Source organism: Pinus tabuliformis, chromosome 6 (assembly GCF_031772625.1).
Source record: "Pinus tabuliformis cultivar Carrire ecotype Pingquan chromosome 6, CPIR1, whole genome shotgun sequence".
Lineage (NCBI taxonomy): Eukaryota > Viridiplantae > Streptophyta > Pinopsida > Pinales > Pinaceae > Pinus > Pinus tabuliformis.
Genome location: NC_142292.1, coordinates 2,103,495,780 through 2,103,507,642, shown reverse-complemented (window position 1 = coordinate 2,103,507,642; position 11,863 = coordinate 2,103,495,780). Strand labels below are relative to the sequence as shown.

At 42.4% G+C, this 11,863-nt stretch overlaps 1 protein-coding gene across 1 annotated transcript; it reads left to right on the top strand.

Annotated features, from left to right (window-relative positions):
* Positions 1-214: 214 nt before the first annotated feature.
* On the top strand, positions 215-709 carry LOC149267656 (uncharacterized). Its single transcript, XM_089413054.1, has one exon. The coding sequence runs from the start codon at positions 215-217 to the stop codon at positions 707-709; it is 495 nt and encodes a 164-aa protein (XP_089269180.1).
* The last annotated feature ends 11,154 nt before the right edge of the window (positions 710-11,863 follow it).

Below are 11,863 nucleotides of genomic sequence, written 5' to 3'. Positions count from 1 at the left end.
GCAGCTAACCACAAGCACCCTCTCCAATGATGCCAATAATCACTCGTGAGACATGTCAGATATAATCAACTGTAAGTAGTGTACTCAAAGAAGCAAACGAATGCATGCTTACACCTTTGGCTCTGGTGAAGCACAATATGACGGAGAAGAGATTGAATTTTAACGCGGCCAAACCCCAGTAGCAGCGGCCGGTTGATTATTTAGTGCAGTGCTAATGGCGGCCAAGGAGTTGATGCGGAATTTCCTTCTGAAGATAGAAATCAAGGCCAAGGTTTATGAAACTAGCGAGGCTGCTTTTTTTTGGTGCCCCTTGGATGCAAAACCATGTACAATTGGCTTATCACTCAAAGGGTCGGAAGTTGCCCTTCTGACAACGCCAGATATGCCACAGGAAGGTGTGGATGTTTGGTACATGACCGTCTCATACAACACCCGTTGGGCAACATACATACTCACATATGGTGCATTGGGTTTAGTGCTATTGTCAATCTACTCCTGTCAAAGGAAATCCAAGCGAAGAGACAAATTTTATTCAGAAGTTGCGCCCACGAGTTCACAAACTGGCGCTGCCGCTTACTGTGGATCAGCACCCACTGTTGGAAATGTTTGCCCCTATGATGAGTCACATACTAATTCTTCGGGAGCTGACCGGGTGAGCGTAGAAATACCTGAGGAAAATCTCTGTACCATCTGTTATGAGCAACAATGAGATGTCATCGCCACATGCTGCCCATGAACTCCTTCGACCAGATGTGGCGACGGAATCTCACAAGAGAAGAGCGTTGGTGCTTCGATGGCTTGTTCAGAAATAAAAAAGCCCCAGCTGCAAGCGGAAGTAAACACGACAGAGAGCGATGAAACAGCGGAAACGGTAGAAACAGTGGCCAATGTGCGAAGTGTAGAGCAAGGGGTTCGACGGCAGAGGTATGCCAAGATGAAGGAAATACTTTCAGCAAAATCTATCACAACGTGCAAAGATAATTACAATATATCGATTCAATGCATCATGTGAACGACGGTTCAGTGCACCACACACTCACTATTCAATAAATAAGTCACGACCTTGAGAAAAAAAAAAGGCTAGTGTTAATTCATCCGGGATGTGTTATAACAAACCCAATAGCCCAGGTGGTGGCTACGAGTGCTCGGTGGTTTCTTGTTTTCTTTTCGGCCGTTATAGTGGCAGCTGATGATACAATAACTCCAGGGTCTGTGCTTAACGGAAACCAGACAATTGTCTCGAAGAACGGCACATTCGAGCTGGGTTTCTTCAAGCCCAGTGGCGCAGATAAATGGTATGTCGGTATCTGGTATGCCAGAATCTCTTTCAAAACTTGTCCATTCGAGAGACTAGGCGTTACATATGGGATGCCTTACTATGCTCAGCAGAATGGCAGCCAGAATGGCGCTGACTAATGTTCAGATTCAATATGCTACTCGGTCTCTTCTACCCATCCGTCTCCCAACGTTCAGATGTAATAAGTGCAGGCTTGAGCCCAAGAATAAACATCCTCTTAAAATAACTAAGTAATCAGACCATATCAACGCGTTATTCAAGGAGGCTCAGACAAGCTTGGCAGGGAATGACAACATGTCAGAGAATCTGGCGTTATCTCAGGTCGCAGAAGATCACATAATGGTAGATGCGAGACATGCGCAAAGAGTTGAGAAATTTTTCAGCCTTTTTTAAGGAAAACACCAGGCCAACAGAAGATTGAAAGACTAACACTGAAGAAAGAGCGTTTCTTAGAAGCTGGAAAGAACATTAACCTCTACGCCTTAGTCGCTGCCCAAATGCAGAAAGCAACCCAGATTCTACAACTGTTACAATAAAAAATACCCTTCCAAACTGTCCATCTCAAAATCAGAAAACAGCTATCCACCGTCCAATTCTAAGTTGTCGAATGAATACAAATAGCTAGAGACACAGGGATGCGTAGGTTTACACAGGCCACACAAAAACAAGTGGCTCACAAAAGATTGAGCATATTATGAACGAACTTGGCTCTGATACCATGTTAAACACACATGGACAACAAAAAAGATATGAAAGATAAATCAGTGAATTCATTTTTTTTATTAACGTAAGATACACATTTATAGTACAATAGGTGACTCTTGGGATTCAGATCCCAAGGTCTCTTGGACTGCTTAGTCTTTCCGGCTTCCACACCAATCCTTGCTTTTATATTATCCGACAAAAATGAAGAGATACAACCTACAACAGATATGTTGTAATTTCCTCTTTGCTCTCACACAACCTCCTCTCTCTTTCTCACTCAGAATAATAATACACAACCACAATACAATTCCCTCATATAAATCGAGGGTTGCCTTCTAGGGAAAAAACCCTAAATCAACATAACTTCTACAGGCAAATCATCCGCCTAATGAACGACCTAGATTGACTATAAAATTACAATATTTTACAAGGCAATTTTTCATCTATTTTTAGCTTCGCGGATGTTGCCCCCAAATCCCCATCGAGGACCCTCTGTCCCCTGGTCCCCTTGGACTGTGGTTGAGGTTTTAGGTGGTTTAGCCACATTCATCTAAACCAAATACCATTGAATCAAGAAGATAATTAGGCTCCACACCCAACACCATGCTTGTATGGTTTTGGTGATTTCTGGACCGGTTTAGGTGAATCACTGTGGTTGAGGGTTGAGGTGGTTTTGGTTTATCCCATGTGATCCCACATTCATGCTTAGAATATGGCACGAGGGTAATTAGGCTGAAAGAAATATTTGGTTCAACCCCAATATATTGTCGGGTGGTACATGAAATTCCCTGACTTAGTTGGAATTTTCATATGTTTTTTTTTCTCAATTAGTCTACTCCTATATTCACACAAAAAAGTTACAGCGAGGCTGGCCTCAAGAATTCATGCCATGAGGTTGGAATTTAGCAGAAAAACTTGACATCCTGACTGTAGAACTGTCAAAATGACTTACATCAGAGAGAATAATTTCAAGGAACATTGAACATACCAGACAGACTCAAAAAACTGACCCAAACAGCGATACCGGATTGAGTGAACACTGCTGTTTCAAGGACCGATTTTTACATAAACATAAACATGAATAAACCCCGACCTGTATCATAAACAAAAGCCTAAGACAGGCATGAACACTATGAATCGAAAAGGAGGTGAGATTTGTCTTCGAAGGCAAAACCATAGAACCAGAGGCGCTGACTGGCTCAATATTCATCTGAGGTGGACGGCTGTTCCTCTAAAACTCGGCACCCAAAATGACTGGAGTCCATGGAGTCAGAAGAGTGGACCGCCGAGCTTGAAGGCTCTCCTTTCGTGCTTGGGTTGACATTGGCCTTAGAGTGCATGGTAGGCATGCTTTCGGTACCTTGGCGCGGGGTGGAAATTTGACTTGCCAACCTCTGTTCCTCCGTAGCCCTCTGTTGTGCTGCTTCCGGATCCGAGTTGTGCTCACACCTTTCGATAGTCACAGATACGATGAAGGAGGAATTTTCCAGTGAACAAGGAATGCGGTAGTGGGCAGTGGGATGCACGTGATGCATAAAAGCATCGCCTCTATCATGACCTCGACTCTGGCCTCTGCCACTTCTAGTGGCTGGATAGACCGACGCATCTTCAGAGGGGTCTAGTGTGGAGGAGGAGTGCTGGGCGATAGCTTAACCACGTGAACCGTCGCGCCTGCTGATCGTTCTCAGCCTTTCTTTCGACATTTTTATGGGATGGGAACTGTTAAACGGAGGAGGGAAGGCGGATAAACGACTGAGGGGCGAATGCACCGAGAGAGCCGGAGACTGAGCCTGAGAAAAGCAGTAAGCGTTAGGAACTGGAGCTAAAGGGAGGCCAGAGAAGGTAAAGGCGTATATAGCCCTACAGAGCAAGACCAACAAGGAAGAATTCTCAGCATGCACCAGTGCCGATAGGAAGCAGGTAGGCGAACTGTCGCTCGGAGAGTCGCCCAGGACTGCAACCTTGATGGAGCCGAATGCAAACAATAGAACAACAACAATGAGAATGAAACAGAGCGCCATCGTGCCTATAACCAGAAGCAGGGAAGGCAGAGTTAATGCTGCCATTAATGTATTTGTGCGAGGCCAGTTATCCAGGCCATGACTCATACCCCTGACGCAGATGGGCTGCCACTTGCCCATCTTGCGCGCCTCCATCGTACCCTTATAACTATCAATCACCCGCATCCGGGAGCGAGTAGTCTTGTTGCACCAGAGAAGTGCATTCATGTTTGAGTTGTTCATCATCTGAGTTGCCGAGAGGTCCTGAGAAATAAGGGATCTGCTGGTTAACCCCTTGATTGGCCAGTCTATCTACTACTTTGTTGGCACTGCGTCTTACATGCTTGAAGGTGATGCTTTGGAGGTTCCGTAGCCGATCCTTCAAAAGTTCCAATCTACTGAGCAGCCTCCAACTAGAAGCTATATTGGCTACCGAGGTACCTGCTTGAATCCTGGTGGCTGTTGTTATTAGGATAAGGGAGTCTCCCTCGACCTCTAATGGGAAGAAGTTTTTTTGATCTGCAATTCCTTCCAATTCAGCAGCGTTGTTGGTATCTTTGCCAATGGTTCCATAGTATACATGCAATGTTGCGCCCTCATCGTTCCTGAAGACCCCCCCAAAGCCCGTCGACCAAGGATTTCCCTTGGCTGCCCCATCAAAATTCAATTTGTATGAGCTAGATGCAGGAGGAGACCAAGTGAAAGGAGAGGCAGAACTAATTGGAGGACGAGCTTTGACATGGGCCAAAAAGGACAGGTCCAAATTCCAGGCGTTCATGATGAGGCATTCCTGAGGTGATTCTGGCAGATCCGTGTCTTGCCAGTGTCTGATAGCTAGAGTTTCTTGGAGATTTTGCTTCAGAAGAAGCCACAGAGTATCAATTGGCCTACTGATATTGTTAAAAATTCTGTTGTTCCTTTCCTTCCAAAGAATCCAGTAGAGAAAACCTGGGATTGGAGTCCACAGAGAGTTTAGAAGAGGGCTTTGAAAAGGGTGCTTTGGCCATTTTCTAATGGTATCTGTTATATCTCCCATCCGTTCTCCCGATCTTCGATTGCATTGATCAGTTTTCTCCCATAACTGAGTAGCTAGAGGACAAGTCTCCATGAGATGCGTGATGGATTCAGAGTTGAGATTGCAGTTGGGACATCTCGATGGGCCAATGAATCCCCTTTTTTGCAAATTGTCCCAAGTGAGGATACACCTCTTGCTTAAGAGCCAAAGAAAGGTGGAGACCTTAGGCCATATTCCTGGTTGCCAGACCCGTTCCCAGAGCTGATCCTTGTCTGTCTGAATGGCTGAGTAGCGAAGCTGGTAAGATTCCTTGGTGGTAAACATTCCCCTTGGCGTATGTCCCCATCGCAGTTTGTCCTGCTGATCTGAGCATTTGATTCTTCTGTGGTTTAACTCCTGATCGATCTCAGTGAAGGTTTCCCCTTGCCAATTGGCCTGCCAGGTGCTAGCAGGTTTCCATAGATGAAAGTCTTGGGGAGTTTGCTGCTGCCAAAATTGATGAACATGGGTGAGATTTGCTTGCTGCATAGAAACCTGCCAGATTGGCTTGTGGAAGAGAGAGGCTAGTTTTGGGAGCTGTTGCCAAGAGTCCTCCCAGAACCTAGCTGTGGTGCCTGAATGAATTTCCCAGAAGCTATGCTCTTGAATGAAGGCGCTATGGATCTTGGTAACATTCCAAATTAAAGAGCCTGGTGTTGTAGTGCTAATTCTTATGAGGTCGTTCCCTTGACTTCCTGGTGCATATTTTGCTTGCCACAGCTGTTCCTGTTAGTGTCAGCCTTTGTAGCCTTCCTCCAGTGATCAAATATGCTCTTACAAAGTGATTTTAAGGTTTCAAGGTCAATTTTGTCATTTCAAAGAGTCTTCAAGCAAAATTTGGTCACCAGGCATTAGGTCTAGGGTTTGCTTTCACTCTTTTCAAAGTTGCCCAAATGTCAGTCTATGTCACTATTCAGCTGAGTCTATCATCATTCATATGGTTTTTATCATCATATCAGGTTCTATTGGGTCATGTTACAGCTTTTTCATGCCTCAGTTGTGCCTTAGTAAGGTCCATTTCCCTCTCCTAGGGTTTTGGAGGTAATTTCTCTTAGATGGTCAAATCATCGGCAAAATTTGTATCCTGATGTTCATACACCTTCCCCTATCATTAATGTACCTTATTAAACACTTCCCATCACTGAGATTCCCCAAATTCCTCATTTTTCCACAAACCCTAGTTTCTTGCCACAACTTGGCAATTTTCTAGGATAGGCCTGTGTTTTGCCCTTTTGGACCCCTTCCCCTCACTCGATCTCTAACATTCCACTTTCCCCTACTTCCTAACATCCCTCCCTACTTCCAAAAATTTCCCCAAGAATTTAGAAGCCCCTTATCCCCTTCATTTTGCTTCATTTCGACAAAATCCCTTGTTTCACACATCGGGATAGGTTTCACTCAAATGATGTTTCAGACCAATAAAAGATGAATTTTGGAAGACTGAGAGAGGTTTTTGTTCAAAACATTTCAATGAAGAAAAAAATCCTTCACTTTTTACACAGGTATAATGGTTTTGGAGAAATGTCAAAAATACAATCGCCTCAGGAGAATTGATGCACCTCTAAAGTGACCTTGGGAAAATCAATTTTCTCCTAGCTTGGTTGGCCAAATAACTTTATTTATGAGTCAAAGGATAACTATACAAAAATATATTTCCAATGAGCTATCATGAGCTCAATTTGGAGTTGAGGAAGGCATTCAAAAGTTAACTGCAACAGCACTCTGCCTTGAGGCAGCCTCATTTGGCACATTTTGACCAGTCTTGGGAGATTTGATTTTTGACAAGGAAAATGAACTCCAAATTACAAAATTCCAATTGTTTTGGAAATTAGACTCAAATACCTTTCCAACGAGCTATCCTACGCCCGATTTAGTCATTGGGAAGGCCTCCAAAAGCCTCCTTCAAAATGGTGCTACACATATAAGGAGCGCTACGCATATAGCTTCCCCTGCCTTTGTAAAATAACATTGGCACTACGCATATAAGGAGCGCTACACATTGGGCCAGAACACAAATTTTTTTTCCACTGCTCTTCAAAATTCAAATTCTCTCAGTCTCCTTTGCCTCCTGTAAGTTTAAATCATCTTGCTATTATCTTTGGTCAGTGTTTGGAGTTGTTTGAAGATCGGTTGTAAGAGTATGAATGTTGAAAAACACAAACCCTACTCTCTTGCAGTCCACTATTCACACGACCCTATTTCCCATAGTTCCTTCCACATTTTACGTTTGAAAAAAAAGCACCAAATCCTCATTCTTCATCTCATTTAAGCCAACATAGATTTTGCAACATCATGGAGGCGGACAACAACACATCATACAACCAAGATAGAGATTGCACCATTGAACTGCATACACCAGGAGGACACTGAAGCGCCATGAAACACCTGATCCATTCCGGATTTTGGCCGAGGCTTCGTTGGCTGGGGATGATACATGATGGAGGGTCTTCGCTCCGAATTTGAGCAAATTCGGAGAAATTTTTGTCATTTTGAAATTTTTTGGTCCCAAAACAGATTTTTCAGCTATACGAGTAGCGCGTTGACGCGCTCGCTTATGATTGGGACACTTGCTGGAGGAAAAATTTATATTTTTAGGTTTTTCATGGTAAGTTATGCATGCTCAGTTATTTCTGAAGCATTTCATCAAGTTCTGGATGATCAAAAGGCCCAAAAACACCATGAAAACCACCTTGCTGCCACCTTTTGCAACAGCAGGAAGTACTTCTGGGAGAATGCAATTTTGAGGGGGCAAATGAGCTCCAAATTGGGAAATTCTACTTGGGCTGGATAGCAGACATCCAGGGATTTCCAAACAGCTATTGTGAGCTTGATTTTGATGTCAATAAGTGCCCCAAAAATAGGCTGAAAGGTGCGCTACGCATAGAGATCAGGGCGCTACGCATAGAGGTTTTTGGTCAAATTTTCATCCTCCAGCTCAGGAATTCGGCCAGTTTTCACCAGTTTCACTTCTTGATGTGATTTTTTACCCAGATTGATGTAATTTGATGTGTATGAGGTAACTTGGCACTTATTTACCTTATTCTAGATGATTCATTCACAAAATAGCAAAAATTTAATGTAATGAATCAGTTTCCTAGCATATAGGGGTTAGTTGTTTGACTACCTAGATTTCAGTTCCTTGTTTAAAATTGGTTCAAACTACTCCTAGAAGGAGGAGATCGACCCCTAGAGGTTAGGGAATGGGTTAGCTTGGTCTATATGATGTAAATTTTCAGTCAGTAGCAGGGGTTGGACTCTTGGGAAGATTTTGGCACACTATTGTACATATTTTTCATATTTTGGCTAAGGAAAGATCAGAGGTTTTGCAGCACCTGTTGGGATTCTTGTGGCTTTCAGTTCTTGATGGTGTTATCTCTCAGTTTATTGTAAGTTTATTCATGTTTAAATGTATGCCATTCCCTTCTTATGCTTCTGAAACTAAATGAATGAGTAAATGAGGTTGAATTCATTGTTCACAGTGCTCTTCCTTTAAATTTGTTTAGTTTTACATGTTTTAACCAGTTTGGAGAGGATCCATGTTCTCCTTTGCCCTCTTCAGCTCCTTGTCATTCTGATCCATCCATACAACTGATCAAAGGCATCAAGACTACTGCCTACCTCGCCCCAACTCGAATTCTGCAAAGATCTGGCCTTATCCCCGGACCCAAAATTGGTTTTCCCGTTTCTCCAACAAAAAACTCAAAAATCTAAATCAAACTTTCCTATCTCTTTACTAGCCTAAAATCAGTATTAATTTTGAGTCATCTCAGCCCCCTTGAAAACCTTTTGCCGAGATAGACCCTGAGAGAGCCCTCTCCTGTCCTCGTAGGGCTAGCTACAAGGCTCAGCGTGGTTTGATGTAGCCTTGAGTTTTACCTTATTTCAGCCTAAGGTAGATTTGAGCGCTAACATAGTGGCGACCATACTGGGGAAGAAAATGGTTTGCTTGTTGATGTCATTTGTTTTATAGCTACAGACGGAGCCTGAAGTTATGCCAGGTAGCCTTCGAAACGCTTTTGCTTTGGATTAGCAGAAGTAGATAAACGTTGCTTCAATCAATCTCTGGTCTAGCTTGTAAACGTGACATTTAACTTGTTAATTACCCCAGTACATGTATCAAGTTCAGATCTGATTGTTGATGGTGGACAATGATCAGACACTGGCAAGGCTAAAATCATTCACCTGGCAACTCTAAATCATTTTCGAGATCAGATCCAAAGACTCCACTGGAGGATGATCCCGACCAGCAAAAACATGAAAGGACAACATGGACAAATCAGGTATTCAAGTTGGAATTTCATCCAAGACATTTTAATCTTTGTCATAAATTATTTCTTCTCTTTTCCCAAGAATGTCAAGAAGGCTTTGCAAAGTATATTGTATTTGAGAAAAGATCCCAGGCCTGCATTTGATCCCTTCCCTTTGAAGATGGTAAATACAAAAGATTTGCATACCTTTGAGCTTGATCAAGACCTTTCTTCTAAATCTTGTGATGACTGTCTTAAAACTGATGAACCTCAAGAGACCAAGACTGATTCTATACCTGTTGTACATACCCCTACACCTTGTAAAATTCTAGATCGGTATAAACCTCTTGTTTCACCTTCTGTTCTCCATGCTTTCTCCAAAAACTATGATCTATACTTGCCGAGGTTTGATGGTGAAAGTAAGAATGTCAACGTTGAGCAACATGTGCAGAATTTTGAGTCTTTTCTAGACCTTTTTGAAGTTGATAACGAAGATGTTAGTATAAGGCTTTTTGCTCTTTCTTTGCAAGATAAAGTGAAGAATTGGTTCAAAGCCCTGCCTGATACGAGCATCTCAGATTTCTGGCAGTTCGTCAAAGTTTTTCTCGACAGGTGGATGATCGGGCAGAACCTTTTCTTGATTGTAGAAGAGTATAACCAGCTGAAAAGACTACCAGGGGAGACAGTACAACAGTTTTCGGCTAGATTTAATCAAGTTTATTATTCAATTCTAGTTGAGATAAGGCCTACTCCTAGATCTGCTCTCTTGCACTATCCGGGTGCTTTTGATCCGGAGATGGAGTTTCAGCTGAGAGAAAGGGATATTGCAACACTTTACGAGATGCAAAATAGTGCAGTAAATGTAGAGACGCATCTGCTGATCCGACGGGCAAGGTTGAAAGAAGAAGAGATGAAAAACATAGATCCGGCCGAATCAACATCTCTAGAGGTGAAACTTGACATTTTGGTAAGTGCAGTGGAAAAGATGATGGACAAGATCAACGCAAGGAATGATTATGATGTTCAAGCTCATGGCTCGCTGATTGAAGAAGAACAAGTTGCTGATCCAAAACATTTTGTTTCTTATCCTAGTTGTCATAGATCTGATAATGATTGTTTTGTAGATCACCTTGGCGAAGAAAGAACTGTTGATATGACCTGCATGCTTGATGATATGTTTTATACCGATGATTTGCCTCAGTTTGATCAGTATGATGATGATTATGTTCTCCAAACAGAAGCTAATCTTACAGACAAATCAACAGCTAGTTTGTGGGCGGAAGAAGTTCACTTACAGCAGCTCGAATACAGTGATCAATCGATGCATATCAACTATGACATTGACGAGGAAAGTGCAGCAAATTTTGAAGTAAGTGAAGGATCTTTGCCTTTTTGTTTTGATTCATGTCAGTTCATCAGAGACAACTTCCATGCAATCAGAAATCAGTTGTCAACAAGTTTTGATTTGGACCATCTCGAGAGCAATGAAAACCTTGTTCAAGACTTGTCATATCCAGAATTGCAGCCCTCGAATGCCTTTGATTGTCAAGTTGCAGATGAAGGCATGGAAACTGACACATATGATCAAATGATACAAGAAGGTTCCCTACCTTTCTGTTTTGAATCATTTCAGCTTTTGAAGGGAAAATTGCAAAGTAAATCTTCAGTAAAGAATGAGCAACATGTAGGCAATCATGTAATCACATTGGAACCAATAGAAAATGGTTTGCAGCAGTCTTTTCAAGGTTTTCATGATCCAATAGCTGATGTTTTGGATGAGGTTTGCAGTCAAAGTCTCTCTCCATTGACTCTATGTGAGCTTGAAACGTGCATTGATACAAACTTGATCCGGCAGCCGGTTTCTTTGTCATTTTCAGCAGAGGTCTCATCACAAGGCTCAGATCAAAGTTTGCATTCATGGTATGAGGAAAAGAGAAGTAATCCATTGGATGAGCTAAGTTCCAGTGTGCTTGAATTTCAAGATCCTTATGCAGTGTTTTTGGAGGCGGATAGAGAATTCATATCATTCAACGGATCTGTTTCTAAGTTATCATGGGAGTTGCCTTTCAATAGTTCTCTCTTGTTGTTCATAAGTGAGCACTTGCGGAAAATTCGAACAGCAGATGGAATACTTACTTGGTTGCACTGGTTGTTTCATTTCACTTGATCAGGTGATGAATGAAACTGTTAGAGTAGGTTGTGATGAATAAGCTCCCCTTTGAGCATCATTTCCAGTTTGTCGGTTGTGTTTAAGTATCGAGTCAGTTTTTAGTTGAGTGAGAGTCAATTTGTGTTGTCAAGTCATCAGTTTTCAGTCATGCATTTCAGCTTGAGTTTTTGACTCCATTGCCCAATGGATGAAGGCACTGGTCTGCTCTCCCAAAGATCTATCGTTCTTGGCACCTCCAAGGAGCTACCATCCCCATTGGAGCCAATGTTAGTTTCAGCCTTTGTAGCCTTCCTCCAGTGATCAAATATGCTCTTACAAAGTGATTTTAAGGTGTCAAGGTCAATTTTGTCATTTCAAAGAGTTTTCAAGCAAAATTTGGTCACCAGGCAT

Bases quoted from the DNA above. Each gene is read 5' to 3' on its own strand.
- LOC149267656 (XM_089413054.1), top strand. From the start codon at position 215: ATGGCGGCCAAGGAGTTGATGCGGAATTTCCTTCTGAAGATAGAAATC.